General features: G+C 55.8%; 1 protein-coding gene across 6 annotated transcripts; it reads left to right on the forward strand.

The window, feature by feature from the left end:
• The first annotated feature begins 4 nt into the window (after positions 1 to 4).
• Igsf9 (immunoglobulin superfamily member 9) lies at positions 5 to 21,818 on the forward strand. Of its 6 annotated transcripts, none has more exons than XM_023699782.1 (24): positions 5 to 1,735; positions 1,817 to 2,068; positions 2,525 to 2,630; positions 2,721 to 2,901; positions 5,781 to 6,029; positions 6,209 to 6,397; positions 11,947 to 12,099; positions 12,730 to 12,884; positions 13,181 to 13,298; positions 14,666 to 14,807; positions 14,921 to 15,066; positions 15,149 to 15,291; positions 16,586 to 16,726; positions 17,283 to 17,399; positions 17,606 to 17,756; positions 17,948 to 18,071; positions 18,279 to 18,454; positions 18,658 to 18,908; positions 19,101 to 19,185; positions 19,274 to 19,450; positions 19,657 to 19,699; positions 19,956 to 20,816; positions 21,033 to 21,160; positions 21,353 to 21,818. In XM_023699782.1, the coding sequence occupies exons 5-24, from the start codon at positions 5,972 to 5,974 to the stop codon at positions 21,532 to 21,534; spliced, it is 3,540 nt and encodes a 1,179-aa protein (XP_023555550.1). In that variant the 5' UTR covers positions 5 to 1,735; positions 1,817 to 2,068; positions 2,525 to 2,630; positions 2,721 to 2,901; positions 5,781 to 5,971; the 3' UTR covers positions 21,535 to 21,818. The 6 variants fall into 6 exon arrangements, with proteins under 6 accessions (XP_023555550.1, XP_023555551.1, XP_023555549.1 ...); XM_023699783.1 differs by having other exon boundaries at positions 5 to 1,277; positions 1,604 to 1,735; positions 2,525 to 2,901; XM_023699781.1 differs by having other exon boundaries at positions 2,525 to 2,901.
• The last annotated feature ends 1,351 nt before the right edge of the window (positions 21,819 to 23,169 follow it).

The raw sequence follows: 23,169 nt of genomic DNA on the forward strand, positions 1-23,169 counted from the left end.
AAAGTTGTGTCCCCCACTCTGGAGGAGCTGTGTCTGATCAGTCCTCTGTCTCGCTGGGAAGCTCTGGCACAACCCACTCCCTACCTTCTTCAATCTCAGTATTCATCTCCAAGTCCTCAGCTTTTTTAGGCTTGCCTTTGGGGAGCAGAGTGGGTGTAAGGACTCACTCAGAGGTGGGTTTTGCTCTTAGAACCCCCATACCATTACCACCTGCACTGAACTATGTGTTTTAAAGGAGACCAGTGAACAGGTCCTCTTAACCTAACTGAACTTGGAAGTCTTAAGTGGCACGATTTCAGGCTCTTAGATTCTGTATGTAACTGGTATTATGCCTCAGATTCTTCTGTTTTCTCCCCATTGTTATTCTTCTGGATAAATTTATTTAACTACTCCATCTACCTCACCCAGATGTAGAAGCTGTTCCAGGAGATGGGAAGGACCTCACCTAGTTCAGTCTTGCTCTGGGACCTGGTGACTTCTCTTCTCCTTGACATTAGTTGTTTTGGGTCTCTGGTGTGTACCTCAAAGGGGTACCAGCTCCACAGATCAGTGACTGGGATCTTGAGCCCTTGACACTTGTCTGTGATTGATATTACTGTCTTATCTGTCCTCTTTCTGTAGGCGTGCATCTCTCAGTGTTCTCCCTGGAGTTTTATCTTGGGCTGATACCCATTCTCCACTCCTCACACAGGCCCTCCATGTCATGTTCTTCCTCTTTCCCTCAGCCAGAGATTAAATCCAATTCCTCTCCTCCCCTCGTGTGCTCCTGCCCATTTCCAACATGCTCCCCAAATCAAACTTCTGGGTCTCATACTCATGTAGCTGCCACAGAGTGGATGGCGGAGGTGGTGGGAGGGAACTGAGTGAGATTGCAAGAGATTGGCTTTGCCCTGCCGCTGGCCTCTGGCCTGGGACATTGTGTTTAATGAACATCTGTTGAGCTGCAGACTTCCAAATGAAGCATGTACTCAGAAGATGAGACAGGCACAGGTGCAGCTGCCCAGAGGTCTCACAGGTTCTCAGAGGTCTCTGCAAGCCCCTTGCCTCCCATCAAGGTGGGCTAGACTTGGAACACTGAGGATCCCAAGAGGTAAGGACAGGGCCTCATGGTCCGAGACATGGCCGACATCCCTCTAGCCCGCCGCTGCCCCTCTTGACTCTGAGGGAAAGGATGCTGATCTCCACAGTGTCTCCCAAGAAAAAGAATGTGAGCCAGCAAAAGGTGCAAGAAGATGCATCAGAGAACCAGAGATCAGGGATGCTCTGATTTTAGTAAAGTAAGACTTGTGGGTTGGGCACTAGAACAACACAGTAAGCAGAGGGCAGAATGGGGCAGGGCTAGAAGCCCAGTGATGGAGTCTCCCTGGGTGTGTGCAGGAGATGGAGCCCCTGGGCTTGGGTAAGAGGTGGTGAAGCTGGAACAAGTGCCCAAAGCACATCTAGGACTGGCAAATGGATCTACCCTGCTCTGTAAGGGCCTGAGTCTGGTTCCTTTGGAAGGCAATCCTTAGGCTGAGGCTGGCTCTATGGGCCTGCCTGAGGCCCAGAACAGTCTTGTAATAAAAAGATCTTCCACCCCCAGAGTCTCTGACTGGTTTCATAGCTTCCCCAGCAGGCATCAATCACTACAGGGCTGCAGACTACACACTTGGAAAGGCAATCTCCTGGAGTCCAGCTTGCACAAAGACCGACACCTGTGCACTTCTCCTGTGTTCCAGAATCTGGTCCCCAGAAAGTAAGTAGAGGAATGAGAATGGGCCCTGCAGGGCTGGCCCCAGGAACTCCCTGGAGTTGGCAGAGTCTCTCTCACGTTCAGGCTCTGAGCAGGGAAAGGATGAGCACCCCCTAAGCTGTCCAGGACACCTGGAAAGGGGAAATGGAGACTCCAAAAAAGAAAAGTTTAGGCCTTTCCTCTGCTTGAAGCCAGAAGCAAATCTTCCTCAGTGTGTGAAACAGGTGACAAGAAATTCAGGGAAGAGAACAGTATTTGAGCACCTACTAAGTGTAGAAACTGGGCCAGCACTTAGAGAGACAGAATACACATTGCCTGCCCTCAAGGAACTCTGTGGTGCGTGGAAGGATATACTTACAAGATGTGGCCCAGGATAAGCTGGTGGGAAAAGCAAGCATGGTGTACATTTTTTTAGAATGTAGTTTAAAAAAAATAGAGACCACTTAACATCTCCTTTTACAAAAAGTTGTTTTAATGTCCAAATGAGAGTGGCTTTCAGAGATCACTTCAAAGAGCAAAAATGAAACCAGAGGGTGGTCGGATTCTCTTGGGGGAGGGAGATCTGCGCCATGGCTGGGGAGGATGAGGCAGTCCAAAAAGCTTCCTTCTGACTAACTTTTCTGCCTTGCCTTGGTGTGGTGCCCACTCACAGGTAACCACTATAGTCAAACCAACTGTTTAGGGCAGTATAATTCCAGCACATAGGAGAGCAAGGTGTGGGGATGCTACTTGGGGAACTGCTGCTGGGGTGGAAGGAGAGACTACATCCCTGTTCTGCGTTCTCTCCTCCAGACTTTTCTAGCTGGAAGAAGCACCATGCCAGCAGGTAGAGCTTACTTACTAAGGGTGGAGCGCCCACCGCAGGAACGCTGGGCCTCGTGGCCCAGGCTGTGCTCAGGTAGGGGTGGGATCACCTCTTGGATCAGGAGGTGACACTGTGACAGGCATTCTGGTGCAGAGCCTGCTCACAGCCACTCTGACCTTGCAGGATGATTCCACAGATGTGAGGTCTGGCACACCCCATGTGAGCCCGTAGTGCTTCAGATGTAGGTGGAAGTGGGGAGAGCTTCCCAGCAGGTGGAGAGAGGACCTGGATAGGACAGGCAACAACTGCTTAAGCCCCGTGGGGAAGGCGAGTAAAGAAGCATCTGGCAGCAGTACCAAGCCGAGTAAGTAGAAATCTCCGCGGGGCAGACAGAAAGGGTAACTTTTCCCAGTAGGTGAAGTACTAGGGAGGGGGTGGAGTGAGGTCCAGCTGGGGGTGGATTCAGCCCTGCATGGGTGCAGCTGGGGCGTCGTGGGCAAGTTACCTCCCGTCGTTGAGTCTCACTTTTCAAATGGAACTAATCTTGCTTCCCAGGGGTTCGTGTAGAGTCCATAGGAGTTCCAAGGCAGAGCTCAGGGTCCCTCATACTATAGGGGTTCAGCAAACTCTCCTTTATTCCACCTCCCTTTCAGTCTCCCTTGTCAGGACGCCTGTCTTGTCTCTCTCTGGACCTGTTTTTCTGGGTGCTGGGCGCTGCCAGGGAGGTTGGCCTGGTCCCTCCTGCTCAGAGCACCTACCTCCAGCCGTACACGAGGAGGCGCCAGGCCTGATCTGGGCGTTCGCCAGGACAGACAGGTTTTTCCAGTTCGGCAAGTGAGGAAAGGGGCGGAGGTGGGATGGGGCTGCTGGAGGAGATCGGATGAGCTGGGACCTGGGTGGATGCCCCAGGAGGAGGGCGGAGAGCGTGCTGCGTGCTTGGTGCTCCCTAGCTCGGATTTCAGCCCGCGACGCCGCCTCTGAGGCTCGTCCTGCAGTGAGCTGAGAGAGCCGGAGGCGGGTGACCGAGAAGGGGCGCTTACGGGCTTCTCAAAGGGACAGGTTCCTGCGGCCCCAGGGCGCCGCCGGGATCCGGTAGCTCGCGTGGCGGTTCCCACGCTTGGTTGTGCAGAGCTCCGCGAGGGGGCGACCTAAGCCCACGTGCCACCGAGTCTTCCTCTCCCGAAACTACAACTCCCAGGCGGCGCGGGGGTCCCGCCCGCCTCTCCAGGCCTCGGCGGGCTGCAATTGGCCGCCGCGGGAGTGTGTGTGTGGGGGGGAGACAGGCGGTCTCCAGGGCGACGGGAGGCGCTCGGGGCATCCGCGGCGGGAGGCGGGTCCGCCCCCTATTGTGTGCCTGAGAGCGCGGAGCGAGCGGCGCAAGCAGGTGAGCGCGAGGGCCTCCTGGGGTAGTATTGGGGTGCAGCAGGGGGCGTGGGGAGCCGTGGGAGTTGTGGGGATTGGGGCAGCGAGGGGGAGCCCTGGAGAGAAGTGGGATTCTATGGGTAGCAGAACTAGGTGAGTTCTGGGGAGTGGAATTGCTGGCGGGTGGGTGAGGGGTCTCCCGACTGGAGGAGTTTCGGAGGTAATGTGGGGGATTTCTTGGTGGGTTCCAAAGGAGAGGAGGAGCTCCAGGAGGGCAGAGAAGGGAATTGTTGGGGGTAGAACATCAAGTGCATTGTGGGCTCAGCAGGAGAATCTGGGGATGGCAATTTTGGGGAGCCCGAGTATGGGGAGAAGGGGATGGTGTAGAGGGACCAGCAGGGCAGAGGACCTGCTGCACTGAAGATTAGGTGAGAGGAGCTGGAATTTCGGGGGGAGGGAGCGGAGGGAGGCTGAAAGGTGGGAATGCCCAGGCGGGAGTCCTTGTGAGAATGAAGGAAGGAGAGGATATGGTGGGGCCCCCGGAGCCGGAAAGGTCCTGGGAAAAGCAGGGCGAATCTGGGGGTTCCAGGGTTACAAGGTTGCTGGCAAACTGAGCTGGAGACCTGAGGATTCCTATACTGTGCACTCAGAAAGAAGGGTTTGAGGGAAGTCTGGGTGAGCTGGCTGGGCAGGGGCAATGGCTGCTGGTGAATTGCCAGGAGTTAGGCATTCAGGGGCATTAAGTAGAGGATGTTTTACAGCCAGCACTGGACTGTGAGGCCAGGGGTGGGGTGGAGGCCCCAGAGCAGAGTCCACTTGGGTCTGCCAGGCCTGGGCAGGGCCATCTGGCTCACTAAGCCCTAAAACCTACGGGGCCAGGGCTGGACAGCGGTCAGGGCTCATTTTGTGTGCCCTAGGGACTGACTCACAGGCCCTATTGGCCTCTGGCTCTCATTCCCCAAGGGTTGGGGAAGGGAGGGTCTGGCAAACCCTGGCACCCTGAGGATATTGGAACGGAGCGAGTGGGAGGAATTGGGGTGAGGCACTTAGATTGTGGTGCCTGGCAGACAGAGGGCTGCCTGGCAGCTTCATGAAGGAAAAGGACGCTAGCTGCCAGCCTCGGGACCTGCCCAGACCTGGAGTGTGCTGCCTGGGCCACCCATAGCGTGGGTGAAGAGACAGCCACTCCTCCCAAGGCCTGGCTCCAGCACTGTGAGGGCAGTGTTGGGAGGCTGGGTAGGTGGAGAAAGAACCCTGAGCAGGGTCCCCTGCCTCCAGGCTCCTCTTAGAGGCAGAAAATGGGACCAGGGATCTCACCGGGATGCCCACAGGCTACTTCCTGGGAGGAAGTGGGGGTCTAGATTCTAATCCATGATCTGTCCCAGCATAGACCCTCAGAAGAGTCCTTGTCACATGGTGGGGGTGAGGGTGGACCATAACTCTGATTCTGGCTTGCTATCTGCTACTTTGAGTAAGGAAAGAGGCTGGGCCGTGAGGGTCTTGATCATCCATATTTCCCTGAAAAATTTTTTCCCAGTGTAGAAGAAACCTCCAGTTCTTCTCTGGCTCACTCTGCCGAGGACATTATAGCTGAGGCAGTCCCAGAATTTCCTCTGCTTTTCCTAGGATCTTTCTGCCATTTTCATCCCAGCTCCTGGGCTTCAGGATCTCCAGTTGTGGGGCTGAAGGCATAGCTCAGGGATAACGTGCATGCACAGGGTCTACTAGGTTCGACCCATGGTGCCTTTGCAGATGTCCCCACTTACTGCTGTGTTTCCTCCTTTTCTTCCTAGTGCCTTTCTCTGACTGAGTTTTCTTCTGGGCTCCACTGTTGACCCACTGTTGACCAACTCTGCACATTGCTTTGCATTTTGCATTTAGATCTGGTGATTCTCCAAAGAACAGCTTCCTCGGGTGTTACATGAGTTAAATCCTTCCCATGCAAAGGAGTGACAGCTGAACCCAGTTACCTAAGGCTGATCGGAAGCATCTTGCTGGGTGCAGAAGTCCCTCGGCCCCTCCATCTAGGCTCCTGTGGCTGGGAGGGGCTGGGCAAGCAGGCCAGCTGGGCTATGGTTTGGTCCCGAAACCTGGCCATCCTCAGCCTGATCATCGGCCAGGGGGCTGACGGTGAGCTGGGTTCACAAACCACCGCTTGGGGTGTGGGGCATTTCCCAAGGGGTGCTCTGTGATCAAGTGGCGGGGCGGGGACGACAAGGGCCAGTTCTGGAGAATTGAGGTGCTGATGGAGCCTCCCCTCCAGCTCTCACTCTGGCCCCTGCTGTGCCCTCATGCCACCCACCATGCAGGTCGAAGGAAGCCTGAGGTGGTCTCTGTGGTGGGCCGTGCCGGGGAGAGTGCAGTGCTAAGCTGTGACCTGCTACCCCCGGCTGGCCACCCCCCTCTGCATGTCATCGAGTGGCTGCGCTTTGGATTCCTGCTTCCCATCTTCATCCAGTTTGGCCTGTATTCTCCCCGAGTTGACCCTGATTACGTGGGTAAGAGCTGTCCTGGGGGGGAGGGAGGGCTGGGCAGGGTGTAAACCTCTCATTAACTGCTCTACCCTCCCCAGCTCATCTCCAGCTCCACTGTCCTAACTGCTTACCAAGCATGGCCTTTTTCCCGAGCAGTGTTATTTCATTGGGCAACTCATTCATTCCCACATCCAAACCCTACAGCTGTGCTGTTTAGAACTCCATGTGGTCTGGTCTGAAGTTCTTGCACTTTTTCCTTTACACTGGGGATGGAACCCACAGCCTTTCTACTGAGCCGTGCCCCTAGCCCTTTTTAAAACTTTTTTATTTTGAGACATGGTCTTGCTAAGTCATTGAATTGCCTGGACTAGGTAGGCTGCAGCTTGCAGCCCTCTTGCCTCAGCCATAAAGAGCACTGGCATTACAGGCGTGCACCACCACACCCAGCCTTTGGACCTAACACTGTGTCTCCCCTAAATCTATTCACTCTTTCTAGAGCTTATCACAAAACCTTGCAGACTACATTCTGATTTTCTATAGTCTGTGTACCCGGTCCTCTCCTGGTACCTGAGTCTGCTGTCTACCAGTTGCCCTGCTCTCCCTTTGCCTGCTGTCCAAAATGCTAGATCCCAGGTGCTTAGGGAATAGGCCGAAGGGTCCTGAGGCTGGGTGGGCTGTAATCTGTGCTTCTCTAGGTGAAGCTCTTCTTGATTTGGAAAAAAAGCATGGGCACAGAGGCAGCAGGCTGGGGAGGGGGTGGACCCTGGCTCCCCAAAGGTCACAGTGTAAGTGGGCCTGGCTGGGTTGATGCTTCGGGTATCTCCTTTATGAAAGTAGAGTTTCTAGGGTCCCTGGAGCCTTCTGCTGCAGCCCAGCTGTCTCCCCAGAATGGCCCTGCTTGTCCCTAATCTTGAAAGGAGCCTTAATCTGAGCGGTTTAGTGCCAGGGGTCAGAAGCCTGTGGGTGTCCTGAGGATGCATCTGGGCCAGAGAACCTTGTTGTCTCCCCCTGTGAGGGAAAACTTGGGAAGGACCACCTGGGAAGAGGGTGGTGGAGGAGCCCCACCTTCGCCTTGTGTTTGAATCCTGAGGGAAGCTCTGGATTGGCTGGGCTGAAGAGAGGAAGCTCAGGCAGGTGCCAGAAGAGGGGGAGGGTTTATTTTCAAACTGGGGGCAGTTATTGGCAGACAGCTTGGTGAGAGGTTATGTGTCTGCACAAGCCCTGGGGGCCTTGGGGGAAGCAGGCCTCAATTAGCGCAAGGAGAGGAAACAAATGGCAGTGCCCACCAGCCCTCCCTCCTTCCCTCCTGAATGCCTGGGCCTGGGAGGAGTTTAGGCTGCTGCTGCTGCCTCTGCCTGGAGTTGTGTGTTGCAGGCTGAGGCGGGCAGATTCAGAGAGTGCCTCAAAGAGGGACCAGGCCTAGGGAGGTGGGAGAGGGCCTTGCCTAGGGGCTCCACCTGGAAGGTGCAGAACTCTTCCTTTTCTCCAGCCTCTGCCCAACTTGGGGACCTCAGACGAATCCCTGGACAGCTACCTGTGTGTCCGTGGGTTTCCTCGTGTCTCTGTGCTGTTCCTTGTGCTGCCAGGGCCTGAGCAGCAGCCTTTGGGGCTTTTCTTCTTCTTCCGCTACTCTTCACATGCACTCCTGTGCCTCTCTACTCTGGAGCTTCTGGTAGCTGGCCCAGGGAGGAAGGACCCCTGAAGGAGGCCTCTGAGCCATTAACCCTTTTACTTACTCACAGGGGAGGGAGCCTCTCGGCCTTTGTGTAGGGGACTTAGAACTGCAGTTGCTAAGCAACAGGAGGTGGAGGTTGCTAAGGAAAATGCTGTGTGTCATAAACCCTCTGGGTAAGTGAAGGAGAGATGGGCCTGGGACTTTGGGGAAGGCTTGGTGGCCTAGAATAAGAGACTTGAGAGAAACTAGAACTGTAGGGACCACATGGACAGGAATGTTTCCAGTCTTGGAGAGCTCTAGGGGCCATCTAATAGTAGAAACTGGGTTCATAAACTAGTGCAAAAGTTGTAAAAAGTGAGTAGTAATAGTGTGATTAAGTTAGCTACTGTATGTAAAGTACCCTGAATGGTATCTGTGGACTAGGCCTAGGAGAAAGGCAGAGTGAGCTTTGTCTACACCAGCTTTCCCCAGATGGATCCTAGACCAGCTCTTTGCATCTATGGGGCTGGCCTTTGGCCTTTTGTGCTATATTTCCTGAGAATTTCAAGGTTCCCCACAGCTGAAGGGACATGCTTTTTCTTACTGCTGAGTTGTTTGATAAAAACATGAGCCCATTAAAATATGAGGTCCTGCGGGGGAGATGGCTCAGTGGAATAAGCGCTTCCTTGGCAAGTGCAAAGGCCTGAGTTCAATCCCCGGTTCTGCAAAAAATAAATAAATAAATAAATAAATAAAATATGAGGTCCATTCTAGGCCTCCAGAGCTGGGGAGATAGCTTGACGGTCTCAGCACCTGCCTGGCAAGTTCAAGGACTTGAGTTTGATCCCTCCCCACACATACACTGCATGTTGTGCTGGCCCCGGAATCCTGGGCATTCCATGCCTGCCTGAAACTGGCCATTGGTGGTGCATGCCTGTAATCCCAGTAGGGAGATGACTGAGACAGGAGGATCACTACGAGTCAAAACTGTGTAGTGAGACCCCATAACAAAAAAAAAAAAAAAAAAAAATCAATTTGCAATTTAGAACTCCCTTGCTCACTAAAGAACAAATCCACTTCCTGGCTTTAACTCTCAAAAGCCTCTGCTGCTTATGCCTTCCCAGAAGCCTCTCTGCTCCTTTTGCTTTACAATGCAGTGTCTGGGCTCAGCTGGTGTGTAGTTGCCAGGTTCATGAGTGTGGAGCTTCCTGCCTTCAGAGGGCCTGTCTCCTGCACAACCCCCACACGAAGGAAGATCTCGGGTCCCTCCAGTTGGCCCTGCAGACATCCAGGAAGTGGCCTCATACTGCTGCACCTGGCCATCTTTCTGGTCCTCTGACACTGCAGCCCTGGCCATCTGGTGGGCCTCCCGGGAAAGTTAGGGCATGCAGTGTGCTGCGTTGACACCCTGCAGGGAAACACTTGGGACTTTTGGCCATTGGCTTCCAACATTTCCCAAGGGAGAATGTATGGATTATGCTCAGTGACATGGATGTCAGGCACCCCTAACACTAGTGCTCCATGAAAAAAGTGCCTTGCATCTGGAGGAGGTCTGGCTGTGTCACTTACTAGCCATGAAATTTTGGAAGGAAACTTAACATCGTTTCCTTCATCTATAATGACATTCTTGGCAGGATTAAATACAGTGACGATGCCAAATATTACATGGCCCCTCTTCAACACATACTCCCTTTCCCTCAACTTCCTTTATAGTAGGAAGTTATTATCACAGGCAGTGTAGAAGGGATTGTAGCCTGGGGTTTGCAGCACCCAGTGGCCAGGCAGATTAGCATTACTGAGGAATCCTGTTGGTGGGTTGAAGGGTATGATTATGTTAAATATTTGCCTGCTAGGCGTTGTTTTATCTCCTGGGTGGGGATTTAAACACCTAGACCTTTCAGCAGGCCCACCCATCCTGAGGAATCCACACCCTGCGAACTCATTCCGGAAAAGGACCCTTGCAAAGGTGGTCAGCCTCAGCCTGATGCTTCTCCCCTTCTCCCCTGTGGCCTGTGGCTTAGGGTCACCACATGCTGAGTTTCTACTTTAGGCAGATCCCTGGAGGTAGAATAGAAACAGATGGAGGGTGGGTGCGTGAACGGGTTCAGGATTTCTACTCCTGGGGCTGGGGTGTTCAGGATGCTAAGGGACTTGTCTAGAGCTGCAGGTACATCCTCTGTGAAGTTTAGAAAGTACAATCTGACCACCTCAGACCAAGGCGGAGGTAGGTAGCAAAGGAGAGTAATAGGGTGAGAATCCGGGTGAGAGATGGGACAGCTGTCTTGTTTACTTTTCTCTCGATGCTGAGACAAAATACCCAGCACTCAATATTAAGAAAGGAAAGGTTTATGTAGCTCACAGTTTGTACAGGCTTCCGTCCGTAGCCAGCTGGTTCCAAGGCAGGGTGGTGTGGCACATGGGGCAGCAGTTCAAGGCAGCAGAAGACAGCCAAGCAGCAAGAGTGAAAGGGGGGGAGGGCAAGCCTTTTTTCCTTCCAGATAGTGTAAAAAGGCTGTCACCCGCTAGGCAGGTGTAGCACTCACACCCTCTCAGTGCCCTCCTCTTGCCCAAGATGAGGCTGTTTACAAAGTGAGAACAGAACCCCAGTCCCCCTGAGTCCCTTAGTTAAACTTCTAAACTTGTCAAGTTGACACAGTGTAACAGCCATTGCAGCAGACCCCAAGTGAAGATGATAAGGAAGGAACTAGAAGTACTTAGCGACTAGGAGTTGGAAGATCTAATGAGCAAGGAAGTGCCTCTGGGGGTGACAGAGGAGTCTGGGTTGCACGGGATTTCTGGTAGGGGGACTTTGTAGTGGCAGTGCAATTCACCTAGGGAGGAAAACAGGGCGGGGGTGACAGGTTGTCAGGTAAGGGATGGGGTCAGGGTCCGTGTGGGCCTCTGATTTCGCGCCTGGAGCTTATGCATTTGCTCAGCAGCCTTCGAACAGCAGCCGATCCAGGCACTGTGCTGTATGCTTCCGATGCATTGCTCTTCACCCCCCCCCCCCACACCTTATCTTTTCCACTTTTTCCAGCAGAGGAAACTGAAATTGACAGAGCAGTCAAGTAACTTGCCCAAAAGAGTAGGCAACAGAGCTGGATTCATGCCCAGCTCCCTGGCTGCCAAGCGTGTGCCCTGCTCACCAGGCTGTGCTGCCTGTGTCCTGTGGAGCCCTCTAGGGGGCAGGGATCTGTCAGTGGAGGGCGCTGAGGCTCTGAGCAGTCAGGCAGCTCAATCTGAGCCTGCTGCTGTGCTGGCGACGCTGACTCGCGGGGAGTGGAGTGTTTGCTTGTGCTCTGCTGTGTGGCTTTGTCTAACTGCGTGGTCAGCCAGCTGGGAGTGGCCTGGGGCATGGCGCGGGTAGGTGAGGAGCTGCTGACTCCGCTGCCTGGCCGGGCTGGACGCTGGCCACCCTAAGGCGCTTAGGCAGCTGATAACAGTGCTTTGGGATTAGAGGCTTTGGGAGGTGAGGTCTGGACTCTTGCTAGGGCCCCAAACACTGCTGGGCTTTCCAGAGACAGAGTGCTGTGGCAGGAGTACCACCTCAGGGGCCATACTTTGCTCCTACAAAAAGAAATCATACACTGGTGGATCTTGTAGGCATCCAGAGACCAAATGCTGGCTCTTTCACTCTTCCTCCCAACAGTCCTGGAAGCCAAGTGTGGCTTGGTGGAGCACTGTCTCCTCCTGCTATTCCCCCAGGTCTCTGTGTGGACTGGGCCCAGCTGTTATAAGGCAGGAACAGTCAGAAGGGCTGAACAGACGAACTTGCCCCGTCCATGCCTCTGTAGGCCCCACTCCCTTAGGTTACACAAACCTGAGACTGTTCTTCACCTCTGAGAATGACCAGTGTGGCCAAGAATTTGGGGCTCTCTTGGGGTTCCTTCTGCACCCCTAATCCAGGACTTGTCCCCAGGACGAGTCCAGCTGCAGACGGGAGCATCTCTGCAAATCGAGGGGCTCCGGGTAGAAGACCAGGGCTGGTACGAGTGCCGTGTGCTCTTCTTGGACCGGCACAGCCCAGAAGAGGACTTTGCCAACGGCTCCTGGGTGCATCTGACAGTCAATTGTATGAGGCTGGGGAGCGGGTGGTGGGAAGGGCGGGCAGGAGAATGATGGGGACCCTGGCTGGTGGGAGAAGGGGAAGAGGAGCCCAGTGCAGCTGCAGTGCACCACTCTCCCAACACCCCTCGATTGATGACTTAGCTATCTTCTTGCCTCTCCTGTCCCACCCTTTTAGTTTTCCAGTCAGCCACCTGGGCCTTTTCTTCTCTTCCTTTCTGCCTCCCTGTCCAGGGTGATGGCTAGCAGTGTTGGGCTATTGGTCTATGTTTTCAAAACACCTCTTTCACACTGGACCTCATTAATCTCCTACATAATCCATCTCCTAGGCCCGACAGGCAGAGAAGCAGGTCCTGCTGCTGGTGTCTGATGACTGGCAGGGCAGAGTCTAGGACCCAGGCCTTGGACTCCCTGCACAGTGCTCCGCCTGGCACTTAGCCCTCCTCCCTCCTCGCTCTCTGTACTCAGCACAGTGTGAGCCAGTAGGCTGGTGCACTTCTCCCCTGGGCCCTGGTGGGGCAGATAGGGTGACCCTGGACTACCCTCGTGGGTGGAGAGGTGCAGCCCTGAATGGTCTGCCTCACCCGGCCTTTGAACGCTGTCCCAGTGGAGCCCCTGATGACTCTCTGCCCAACAGCCCCGCCTCAGTTCCAGGAGACACCTCCCCCAGTACTTGAAGTGCGAGAACTGGAGCCAGTCACCCTGCGCTGTGTGGCCCGCGGCAGCCCCCAGCCTCGCGTCACCTGGAAGCTCTGGGGACAGGACCTTGGCCGGGGCCAGGGTCAGGTGCAAGTGAGTCCCAGAGCTGGGCAGAATTGGCCAGCTGGGGTGTGCTGGGAAGGTGGGAGCAGAGCTAGAATACAGGGGGGAGCCACGGGGCCAGGCTGCAGGTTGGGCCTGCTAGCCGCTTTCTACTGGCTTCCCCGGAGCCCAGCATGCGGACTCCCTCTGCTGGCCGGTCTCGGGAGTGCGGGTCTAAGGCTGGCCCAGCCCAGAAGGAACCGGGGATTGAACTCAGATCCTTACGTTTGCCAGTCAAGCGCTTATCCTACTGAGCCATCTCCCCGGCCCCTGCATTCTTTCTCTAGGCACAGAACGGGACGCTGTGGATCCGGCGGGTGGAGCGAGGCAATTCTGGAGTCTACACCTGCCAAGCCTCCAGCACTGAGGGCAGCACCACCCACGCCACCCAGCTGCTGGTGCTAGGTGCTCTTGGGCGGGAGGGCTGGGAACCTTGGGTGAGCGGTGGGGAGGCCAACAGCAAGGTGAGAGGAGGAGGCTGACGCCTTACAGGGTTGGGGCGAGGTCCTACTGCTGCTCTAAGTTGGAAAGGATCAGTTAACAGACAGTAGCGCCCCACAATGTGTTGCAGTGGGAGAGACCTGGGTGCTGGAGTAGACCCTCGGGAGCCCTAGCTTCACATCTCAATAAAGACAGATTCACACCTTGTAGGCCCAGGAGAATTTAATCAGGCCCGGGCAGGCACAGGAGTGGCACAGCCATTGCTGGCCGAGACTTTGCTTTCTGGAAGGAAAGCTGAGGCATGTGGAGCCCGAGTTGCCTTCACAGTGCTATTATCTGCATGGGCTAGTAAGGCGGTCTGTGACCCCATGGACATAGGCTTTTCATGGTATTCCAGGAGCAAGGTGCTGGCATGGCCTCTGGGATCAGGAAGGCCTGAGGGTCTCCCCATCCCCCAAGCCGAGATAAGTCTCACCATCTCTCTGCCTTCCTATTTTCATCTACAAAAGGAAACAGTTCTGACCATGCAGGTCCTTGTGAGGATGCACTGGGTGAGCAGGCGGGGGGTCAGACATTCCAGGCTGGCTGCAGAGGGTATCTGTGCCGGGCTCCTGTTCTCTCCCCTTGCTGACTTCTGGTGCAGTGGGGCCCAGGAGGAGACAGGGCAGCAGAGCTGCACAGTCAGACAGTTCTGCAGGAGGTGTGTGCCTTGGCCAGGCCCTAGAGAAGGGCGTTCTAGGTTAGGGGTTTCAAGAGTTAGAAAGTGGAGGGGCCTGGTGTGGGAACAGCCAGCTGTCACGCTGAAGGAGTTCATGAGGGCTGGCATGTGGAAAGGTGGCTGGTTGGGTGACACAGTGCACTGAGCTGGGTCCAGAAGCATGAACTCAGTGAGAGGATCCGAATGTGGCGGGTTCTGTGGCCTTTGTGCATGAGTGGCCTTTAGTGTGGCAACAGCAAGGGAGCTTGGGCTGTTGCAGCATCTTAGGGCAAAGCACAGGGCGCCTGGATTGGAGTAGAGGATACAGAGGTGCCCTAAACAAGGTGTGCGGGAACCACAAGGGTAAACTAGCAGAGCAAAAACTGACCCCCTCCCATGTACACACAATTTTTAGGCAGGGTGAATGGGGTTGCTGTGAGTGAAGAGGAAGAATTTGGAAAGGGAAAGCAGCACCCAAAGAGGCCTTTTGTTATACTTAATGGGAAGGTCCTGCCTGAGGTCCCTAGGACCCAGAACAACCTTGTGTCCCAGAGGGCAGAGCTAAGAAGAGTCGAACTGAGGGTTCTGGGAAGACTGGGCTGAGGCCGCCTCTCTCCCCTTGTGTTCCCTGCAGGGCCCCCCATCATTGTGGTGCCCCCCAAGAACAGCACGGTCAATGTGTCCCAGGATGTCTTGTTGGCCTGTAGGGCTGAGGCGTACCCCACTAACCTCACCTACAGCTGGTTCCAGGATGGAATCAATGTCTTCCACATTAGGTAGGGTCACCCACACCTGGAGCAGTGGAAGTGGGAACTGGTGGGCAGTCTTGGAATTGCGCCTTGGCTGGGTAAGGCCTGGAGGACTCCTTGTTATATATGGCATATTGCAGCCGCCTGCAGTCCCGGGTGCGGATCCTGGTGGATGGGAGCTTGCGGCTGCAGGCTACCCAGCCGGATGATGCTGGCCGCTACACCTGTGTGCCCAGCAATGGCTTCGCGCACCCTCCCTCAGCCTCTGCCTACCTCACTGTGCTCTGTAAGTCTGGCCCCAGCTCTTCCCCTCGCCTGTTCCCCTCTGAGCCAGACTCTGTCTCCTAACTTGCCATTCCTTTCCCCAGACCCAGCCCAGGTGACAGCAATGCCTCCTGAGACCCCCCTACCCATTGGCATGCAGGGGGTGATCCGGTGCCCTGTTCGTGCCAACCCCCCACTCCTCTTTGTTACCTGGACCAAGGATGGGCAGGCTCTGCAGCTGGACAAGGTACAGGCTTGGGGCAGGAGGTGGAAGGGGTCAACTTGGTGTTATTCTGGTCAGCAGGCAGTCAGAGTGGCCTTAGCTCAGCATAATTCAGCTCTGCGTAGGAGCACACACGTCTTACCAGGTGCTGTGTGCAGTGCTTTGTGCGGTGCTGCATGCAAAGCAGCAGGAAAGAAGCCTCCATCCTTCAGGAAGTCTCGGCCCGCAGGAGAAGGTCAGAAATAGACTCTACTCAAAGGCCAGGGAAGGAATGAGCCTTCTGTTGAGGCCCGGTGGAGGGTGGATGAGCAGCCAACGCTGGGACTTTGGGAACTGGGCCTAGAAAGGTGGGTGGTCATTCCGTGCAGAAAGCAGGGGCCAGAGGGAGCACATGTGTAGTGCATTTGTGGAATAATAAGTTGGGCAATTTGATGAAGACTGCAATGCCTGAAGGAACGTGAGTGGTGCTGGGAAAACTGAAAAAGAGGTTGGGGCCAAAAGTCAAAACAGCACCTGCCAAGTCCATGTTACCTCACGCCAAGGCGTTTGGGATCTATTGTTTGTCTGCAGAGACCCATAAATTCCTTGAGGCTTAATGTTGCATCTTTTAATCACAGCATCCTTGGGGCTTTTATAATAGTAGTACTCATACTTTTTTTTTTTTTTTGTGGAACCAGGGATTGAACTCAGGCCTTTGCGCTTGCCAGGGAAGCGCTTATTCCACTGAGCCATTTCCCTGGCCCCTCTCATACATTTTTGTTGTGTGTTTAAAAAAAGTCTAAAGGCAGTAGAGCATCAGAGCTGTGATCAACAGCTGATGGATTACCTTCGAGTAAGAGTTGAAAGGCTGTAGAGGTGGCCCAGCTGCTCTGAGCTACAGGACATAAGGCTGGATGAGCCCTTGTACTGAGATGGAAGGGTGACAGATTGAAGGGTTTAGACAAGGGGGAATGAGGAAGAAGGGGGGTCCTGTATTATCCTGGAGGATATCAGCAGTCTTTACTGAGAAGCAGGAGCCCATTTGGGGTAGAAGAGGCAGCTCAGCTGCAGAACATTGGGAGGACAGCTTAGAGAGATTGCAACAGGCAGGGAGCCCAGCAGGGCTTAACTCCAGGGGCGCTGCACACACAGGTCTCCCAGAGCTGGTACCGCCCCTTGGTAGGAAGGAGAGGTGGAGGGCTGGGCTTCTGAGAGAGGGCAGGCATAAGGGTGGAGCTGTGGAGTCCCTGCCCGCAGCAAGCTGCTTGTTCTGCCTCTCCATCCTCACCTTGCCTCCGCTGAATTCCTTTCTCTGGTTGTCATCTCTTCTTCCTTCCAGCTCCCTGGCTGGTCCCAGGGCCCAGAAGGCTCACTGATCATCGCCCTGGGGAATGAAGATGCCCTAGGAGAATACTCCTGTACCCCCTACAACAGCCTTGGTACTGCTGGGCCCTCCCCTGTGACACGAGTGCTGCTCAAGGTGAGGCCTGGGTGGACCGGGGGCCCACAGCAGCAGTGGGTTAGATGGCAGAAGGTGTTTGCCAAGACCGGCAGTCCACACATGTGGGAGGGCCTTGCAGGTCTGTGTTTGCCATGATGGCAGCAGCAGCAGCTGTCAGATGCTGTCCCAGAGGGTTTTGCAGAGATGCTGCTGGGGAGGTGGGACATCAGTCAGGCGACACATTCATAAAATGAGCTATCTGTCTGCTCAGACTCCTGCTCATCTTAACTGTGCTGCTGCTGTCACTGGGCTTTTGGGAAGGACACAAAGGGCAGGGATGTGGCAATCTGTAGAGGTTTGTGCATCTCCAGAGAGTTAGGCTTGGCCCACCAGTCCTTACCCATCCTACTGTTTTCCTTGGCCTCACCTGCTGGGGAGCAGACGTACAGAGCTAGAGAGAAGCCGAGAGAGAGGTGGGGATGGAGACTGAGACTTGCGGTGTGCCAGGGAGCTCGGAGTGTTGTGAGGACCCAGCCTCAGACAGGTGAAGAGAGGCTAGGAGCGAGGCACCTCCCAATGCAGATCTGGCCTGCAGGTTCCCCCAGCCTTTATAGAAAGGCCCAAAGAAGAATACTTCCAAGAAGTAGGACGGGAGCTGCTCATCCCCTGTGCCGCTCAAGGAGACCCTCCTCCCACTCTCTCCTGGGCCAAGGTAAGGCTCTGCCCCTGCTCTGCCCAGATCCATGCCCCCTGTCTCCCTCTCTCTGTGCCCTTGTCCTATTCACAGGAAAGAGGATCTGGGCAGGAGTGGGCTGTCAGAAACAGGGTGGGGAGGAGACAAGCCTCCTGGAGAGATGAGTGGCCCCCTTGGTGAGGGGTGGCTGCGTGTGTCCTCAGGGCTGACCAGTGCTTCTGCAGGTGGGCCGTGGGCTGCGGGTCCAGGCCCAGGTGGACAGCAACAGCAGCCTCATCCTGCGGCCACTGACCAAGGAGGCCCACGGGCGCTGGGAATGCAGTGCCAGCAATGCTGTTGCCCAGGTGGCCACCTCCACGAATGTCTACGTGCTGGGTCAGTGGCTGGAGAGCACACCAGGGTGTGGAACGCAGGGGAATCATTTTTGGAGGCCCAGCTGGGGGACTGTGTGTTTGGAACCTGTGGGATGATGGGTGGGGGTTAGACCCTTCCGGTGAACCCCAGACTTCTCCCTTGCCCCTGCTTCAGGACCTTGATTGTCATCCCTCCCTCCATCCGCTACCCAGGCACCAGCCCCCATGCAGTCACCAATGTGTCCGTGGTGCCTTTGCCAAAGGGTGCCAATGTCTCGTGGGAACCTGGCTTTGATGGTGGCTATCTGCAGAGATTCAGTGTGTGGTACACCCCATTGTGAGTGCCTGTCTTCACCCTGAACCTGTCTAGCCTACTCCCCTTTTTCCCAGCCCTCATCCCTATGCATGTCTTAGCTCTGCTGCCATTTCCAGAGACTCATTAGGTGTTCAGGTCCCAGGTCCTGGGGCTTTGGGTGGAAGGGAGTCAGCTCTCTGGACTCCAGGCCTTCTCATGAGACATCTCTCCACTTCCCACGTGCCCTAGGGCCAAGCGTCCCGACCGAGCCCACCATGACTGGGTGTCCCTGGCAGTGCCTATAGGGGCTGCGCACCTCCTCGTGCCAGGGCTGCAGCCCCACACACAGTACCAGTTCAGCGTCCTAGCTCAGAACAAGCTGGGGAGTGGTCCCTTTAGCGAGATCATCTTGGCTGCCCCGGAAGGTGAGAGGCCTTGTGCCACAGAGCAGCAGAAGTGGGGATGAGGGAATTCTGGGACTTGGGATCACAAGGGGGTGTAGATGCTGTGCAGTGGGGGTTTGGAAGGGTCCTCAGAGAACATCTCAGCACTGGGGGCCTGCGGGAGACCAGGGAGGGGCAAGATGAGGGGACCTGGGATCTCTGACTTGCCTGCCTGTCCCATTCAGCACTTCCTACCACACCAGCTGTACCCAGCCTGCCACCGACGGAGACACTACCTCTCCTGTCCCCTCCTCGGGGTCTGGTGGCAGTGAGAACACCCCGGGGGGTACTCTTGCATTGGGAGCCACCAGAACTGGTCCCTAAGAGACTGGATGGCTACGTTCTGGAAGGACGCCAAGGTTCCCAGGGCTGGGAGGTGCTAGATCCAGCTGTGGCTGGCACAGAAACGCAGCTGTTGGTGCCGGGCCTCATCAAGGTGTGTGTGGGAGGCCAGGCCTGTAGTTGGGGGGCTCCTCAGTGACCTTCATTCCCTGAGTTCCATCTTCCTTTCTTAATTTGCCTGTATTCACCTCCCCACCTCGATCTCACCTCCCAACTGCAAAGTCTTTAGGAGCGGGGCTGGGAGGGCACCGCGGGGCCTTGACCCCCTTCCTACCCACACACCTAGGATGTTCTCTATGAGTTCCGCCTGGTTGCCGTTGCGGGGAGCTATGTCAGCGAAGCCAGCAACACGGCCAACATCTCCACTTCCGGTGAGAACACGTTGAGACCAGAGGGCAGTGGGGTTTGCGCTTTCTGAGCTCCGAGCCCCCTGACCCTTCTTCTGCATCTGGTGGCCAGGCCTGGAGGTCTACCCATCACGCACACAGCTGCCAGGCCTGCTGCCTCAGCCTGTGCTGGCAGGCGTGGTGGGCGGTGTCTGCTTCCTGGGTGTAGCGGTCCTCGTGAGCATCCTGGCGGCCTGCCTCATGAACAGGCGAAGGGCTGCGCGACGCCGGCGCAAGCGCCTCCGCCAGGGTAGGCTCCTGCACTTGTCCCCAGCCCCTCTACTTCCTCCTTGGCTTCCTATCTTGGAGGGAAGACCTTCCCTTCCACAGAGCCCTGGTGCTCCTGGCTTTCCTACCCTTTTCCCAGCCCAACCGGAAAGAGGCTGGGTGCCTTGCACTGGGTGGGCCAGGGAGAGCTTGGTTTTTGCCGGGTCACCTGTTTTCCTGCCCTTACAGATCCACCTCTGATCTTCTCCCCACCAAGGAAGTCTGGCCCACAGTAAGTCTCATTATTGTACTGGCCTGTAACTGCTGCTTCCTCCTCTGTACCTTGGGGAGGGGCAGAACTGATGATGGAGGGGGTGGGAATGGGGTGCGGAGTGCAGAGGCCCCGCCTGGGCAGGGGCCCAGCGTCGCCTGTGCCTTCCCTCCACCCCGCCGCCATGGTGGTCCTCTCCTCGCTTGCTCTCCCTAGCTCTGCTCTGTTGTGCACCAAACCTCTCCAGGACAGACCCTGATCTCCTGTCCTTCCCCAGCTCTGCTCCGGGTTCGGGCAGCCCCGACAGCGTGGCCAAACTGAAACTCCAGGGCTCCCCAGTCCCCAGCCTGCGCCAGAGTCTGCTTTGGGGGGAACCTGTTCGTCCCCCCAGCCCCCATCCGGATCCTCCATCTAACCGGGGACCTTTACCCCTGGAGCCTATTTGCCGAGGCCCAGATGGGCGCTTTGTGATGGGACCCACTGTGGGGGCCTCCCAAGAGAGGTCAAGCCTGGAGCGGGTGGAACTTCAAGCCCCATCCCAACGTCCGGCCCGGTCCTTTGACTGTAGCAGCAGCAGCCCCAGTGGGGCACCCCAGCCCCTCTGCATTCCGGACATCAGCCCCGTTGGGCCTCCTCCAGCAGTGCCACCCAGTCCCCTACCAGGTCCAGGACCCCTGCTCCAATACCTGAGCCTACCCTTCTTCCGGGAGATGAATGTGGATGGCGACTGGCCCCCTCTTGAGGAGCCAATCCCGGCTCAACCCCCAGATTACATGGATACCAGGCCCTGCCCCACTTCATCTTTCCTCGGTCACCCTGACTCCCTGCCTGTGTCTCCCAGGGCAGCCCTTCCTGGGGCCATGGTAGGGGCTGGGGCCACCTCAGAATCCCCTTACACAGCCCTGGCTGACTGGACGCTGAGGGAACGGCTGCTGCCAGCCCTTCTTCCTGCTGCTCCCCGGGGCAGCCTCACAAGCCAGAGCAGTGGCCGAGGCAGTGCTTCCTTCCTGCGGCCCCCATCCACAGCCCCCTCTGCAGGGGGCAGCTACCTCAGCCCAGCGCCAGGAGACACCAGCAGCTGGGCCAGTGGCCCTGAGAGGTGGCCCCGAAGGGAGCATGTGGTGACAGTCAGCAAGAGGTGAGGGCAGTTGCTGCTTGTCCGTACCCTCATCCGGGTCCTGTACTCTTGGTTCAATTCTTCTCCCCCATTTACCCAGTATTCCACACTGTCCCTTCGCTACTCCCAGCCTGAGACCTAGAGACCTTGTCTTCTGTGGTTTTGCTGAGTGCAGGAATCCTCAAGGGGAACCTGTGGCCATCCATGTTCACACTGCATGCTTGTCCCTTTTAACAGGAGGAACACATCTGTGGATGAGAACTACGAATGGGACTCGGAATTCCCTGGGGACCTGGAATTGCTGGAGAATCTGCACCTGGGCTTGGCGAGTTCTCGGATCCGAACTGAAGCTGAGCCAGAGCTAGGTGTGCAAGCCTCCGGAGAGGCAGGCCCTCGTGGCTGTGCCCCCGGCCACCTGAGGGCCAGTCTGTGCCGTCAGCCTGCGTTAGGCTTCTTTGGCTTGTGCTTTGCTCCCTTATTCATCTGCACCCAAAGACCCTTTGGATCTTCCTGAATGTCAAGGCCGCTTCGCTCATCGTCCTGCCTTTCCCATGCAGGTGTGAAGACTCCAGAGGAGAGCTGCCTCCTGAGCACTGTCCATGCTCCTGGCCCCGAGGCCCGCTGTGCTGCGCTTCGGGAGGAGTTCCTGGCCTTCCGCCGCCGCCGCGATGCTACCCGAGCCCGGTTACCAGCCTATCGACAGCCAGTCCTCCATCCTGAACAGGCCACGCTGCTGTGAAAATCCCAAATGTGAAGCTGGGTGGACCTGCACAAGGCCTATGGACCTGTAAAGGAGGCCCCCAGCAAGACCTGGCTGCAACCTGGGGCACTGTCCTGTGCCCCTTGGTGCCTAGGCACAGACCCTGATGGTGGGCTTGGGTGAGCTTGGTATGGGATGTATGTGCTGAGCCCCTAGGTGAGTCTGGAGTCTGGGAATTGGAACAGAGATTTTGGACTGCTCGTGTGTGTGTGTGTGTGTGTGTGTGTGTGTGTGGTGAGTCAAGTTTTTTACAGGTAAATAAAGTCTGAAAAATATTCCTGTGTATCTACCTTTGAAACTGAGAGAAGTGGGAAGATCCCTGCACCCTTAAAGAAGAGGGAAACCTTGCACTAATGGGGGTGCTATCAGCAGTCATTCCCAAAGCACTTACTGAGCACCTGCTGAGCTTGGCTACTAAAGACCAGCCGTTAAGCTGGAAGCTTTGAGAAAATACAAAGTTCACTAAGACTTGACATTGTCCTTGGGGAGTTCTTTCTAGCTATTGAGACAGGGAAGTAAAGAAATGGTTACAGTGTGATGTGATAAGTTCCTAGATAAAGCTGTGTGTGGGTTATTGTGGTAACACAAAGAAAAGAGTTCAGCCGGAGTCAACATTTAGTGAATGTTTACAGTGTGTTCTGGGGAAAATGCTACATTTGGGGCATCTTTAGGATCCCTCCCGGAAGGTGAAAACAGTAGTGTTCACATGTGCCAGGCACTGCTGTAAGCTCTTTACAGGTCCCATTTAGTTCTTTATAGCTGTGCATCCTGGTGATTTTTGTTGGCTTCTTTTGTAGAACGGAAGTGAAGCGTGGAGTGTTTCAGTAATTTGCCCCAAAGTCATAAAGTGGGTAAGAGCTAGAGTTGGTGAAATGACAGTCAAGGATGGAAAAGCACTCCACGTAGGTCACTGGGCCTGGTGGCCTAATGGTGCATTAGGTCAGAATTCTGGGAGGCTGAGGCTGGAGAATCCCAAGTTTGGAGCCCCAACTAGGCAACTTAGACCCAGCCTTTGTAATGGCACGGAAGTGAAAACACTTGTCACTCCAGAAGACTGAGCAGGACAGGGAGGGGGACAGGCTGGGAAGTTCAGAGGATGCTGTTTGTTGGTGTGTATCAGGCTCAACAAGGTCCCCTGCCACATGTGGAGAACCCCACTGATGGTGGTAAGCAGGAGCCCTTCCTGGGAACACGGCTTCAGTGGAAAGGGTGGGGGTGCTTGGGAAGAAACACCAGGTTAGGAGCAGGCAAGAGAGGTCAGGCCTGAACCTAGAGTCCCAACACCGACCACGCCCTTTGCGCCCCTGGCAAGGCAAGTGATGACCTCACGGTTAGTTTCTGCCCAGACTTGAAGCTCGTGGCAAACAAGACCACATGGTGGTGCTGTTCTGGCCTGTCAGCCCCGGGCCTGTCACACCCTCGCTACTCAGGGGAGGGTTTTCGTGTGCCTCCATTTACCTTGCTAGTCTTTAACAAACGAGAGATCTCTGCCCACATACACGTGCCCACAGTCCTGAGCTCATCCAGGGAGGAAGTGTCATACTGGAACAAAGCCCTTGGGCTCCTAGGTGGAGGCTGAGATTCGCTTGGGAGACCCCGGAAGCGGCAACCTAG

This window comes from Octodon degus, unplaced genomic scaffold, assembly GCF_000260255.1.
Source record: "Octodon degus isolate 3935 unplaced genomic scaffold, OctDeg1.0 scaffold00116, whole genome shotgun sequence".
NCBI classification, from domain to species: Eukaryota; Metazoa; Chordata; class Mammalia; order Rodentia; family Octodontidae; genus Octodon; species Octodon degus.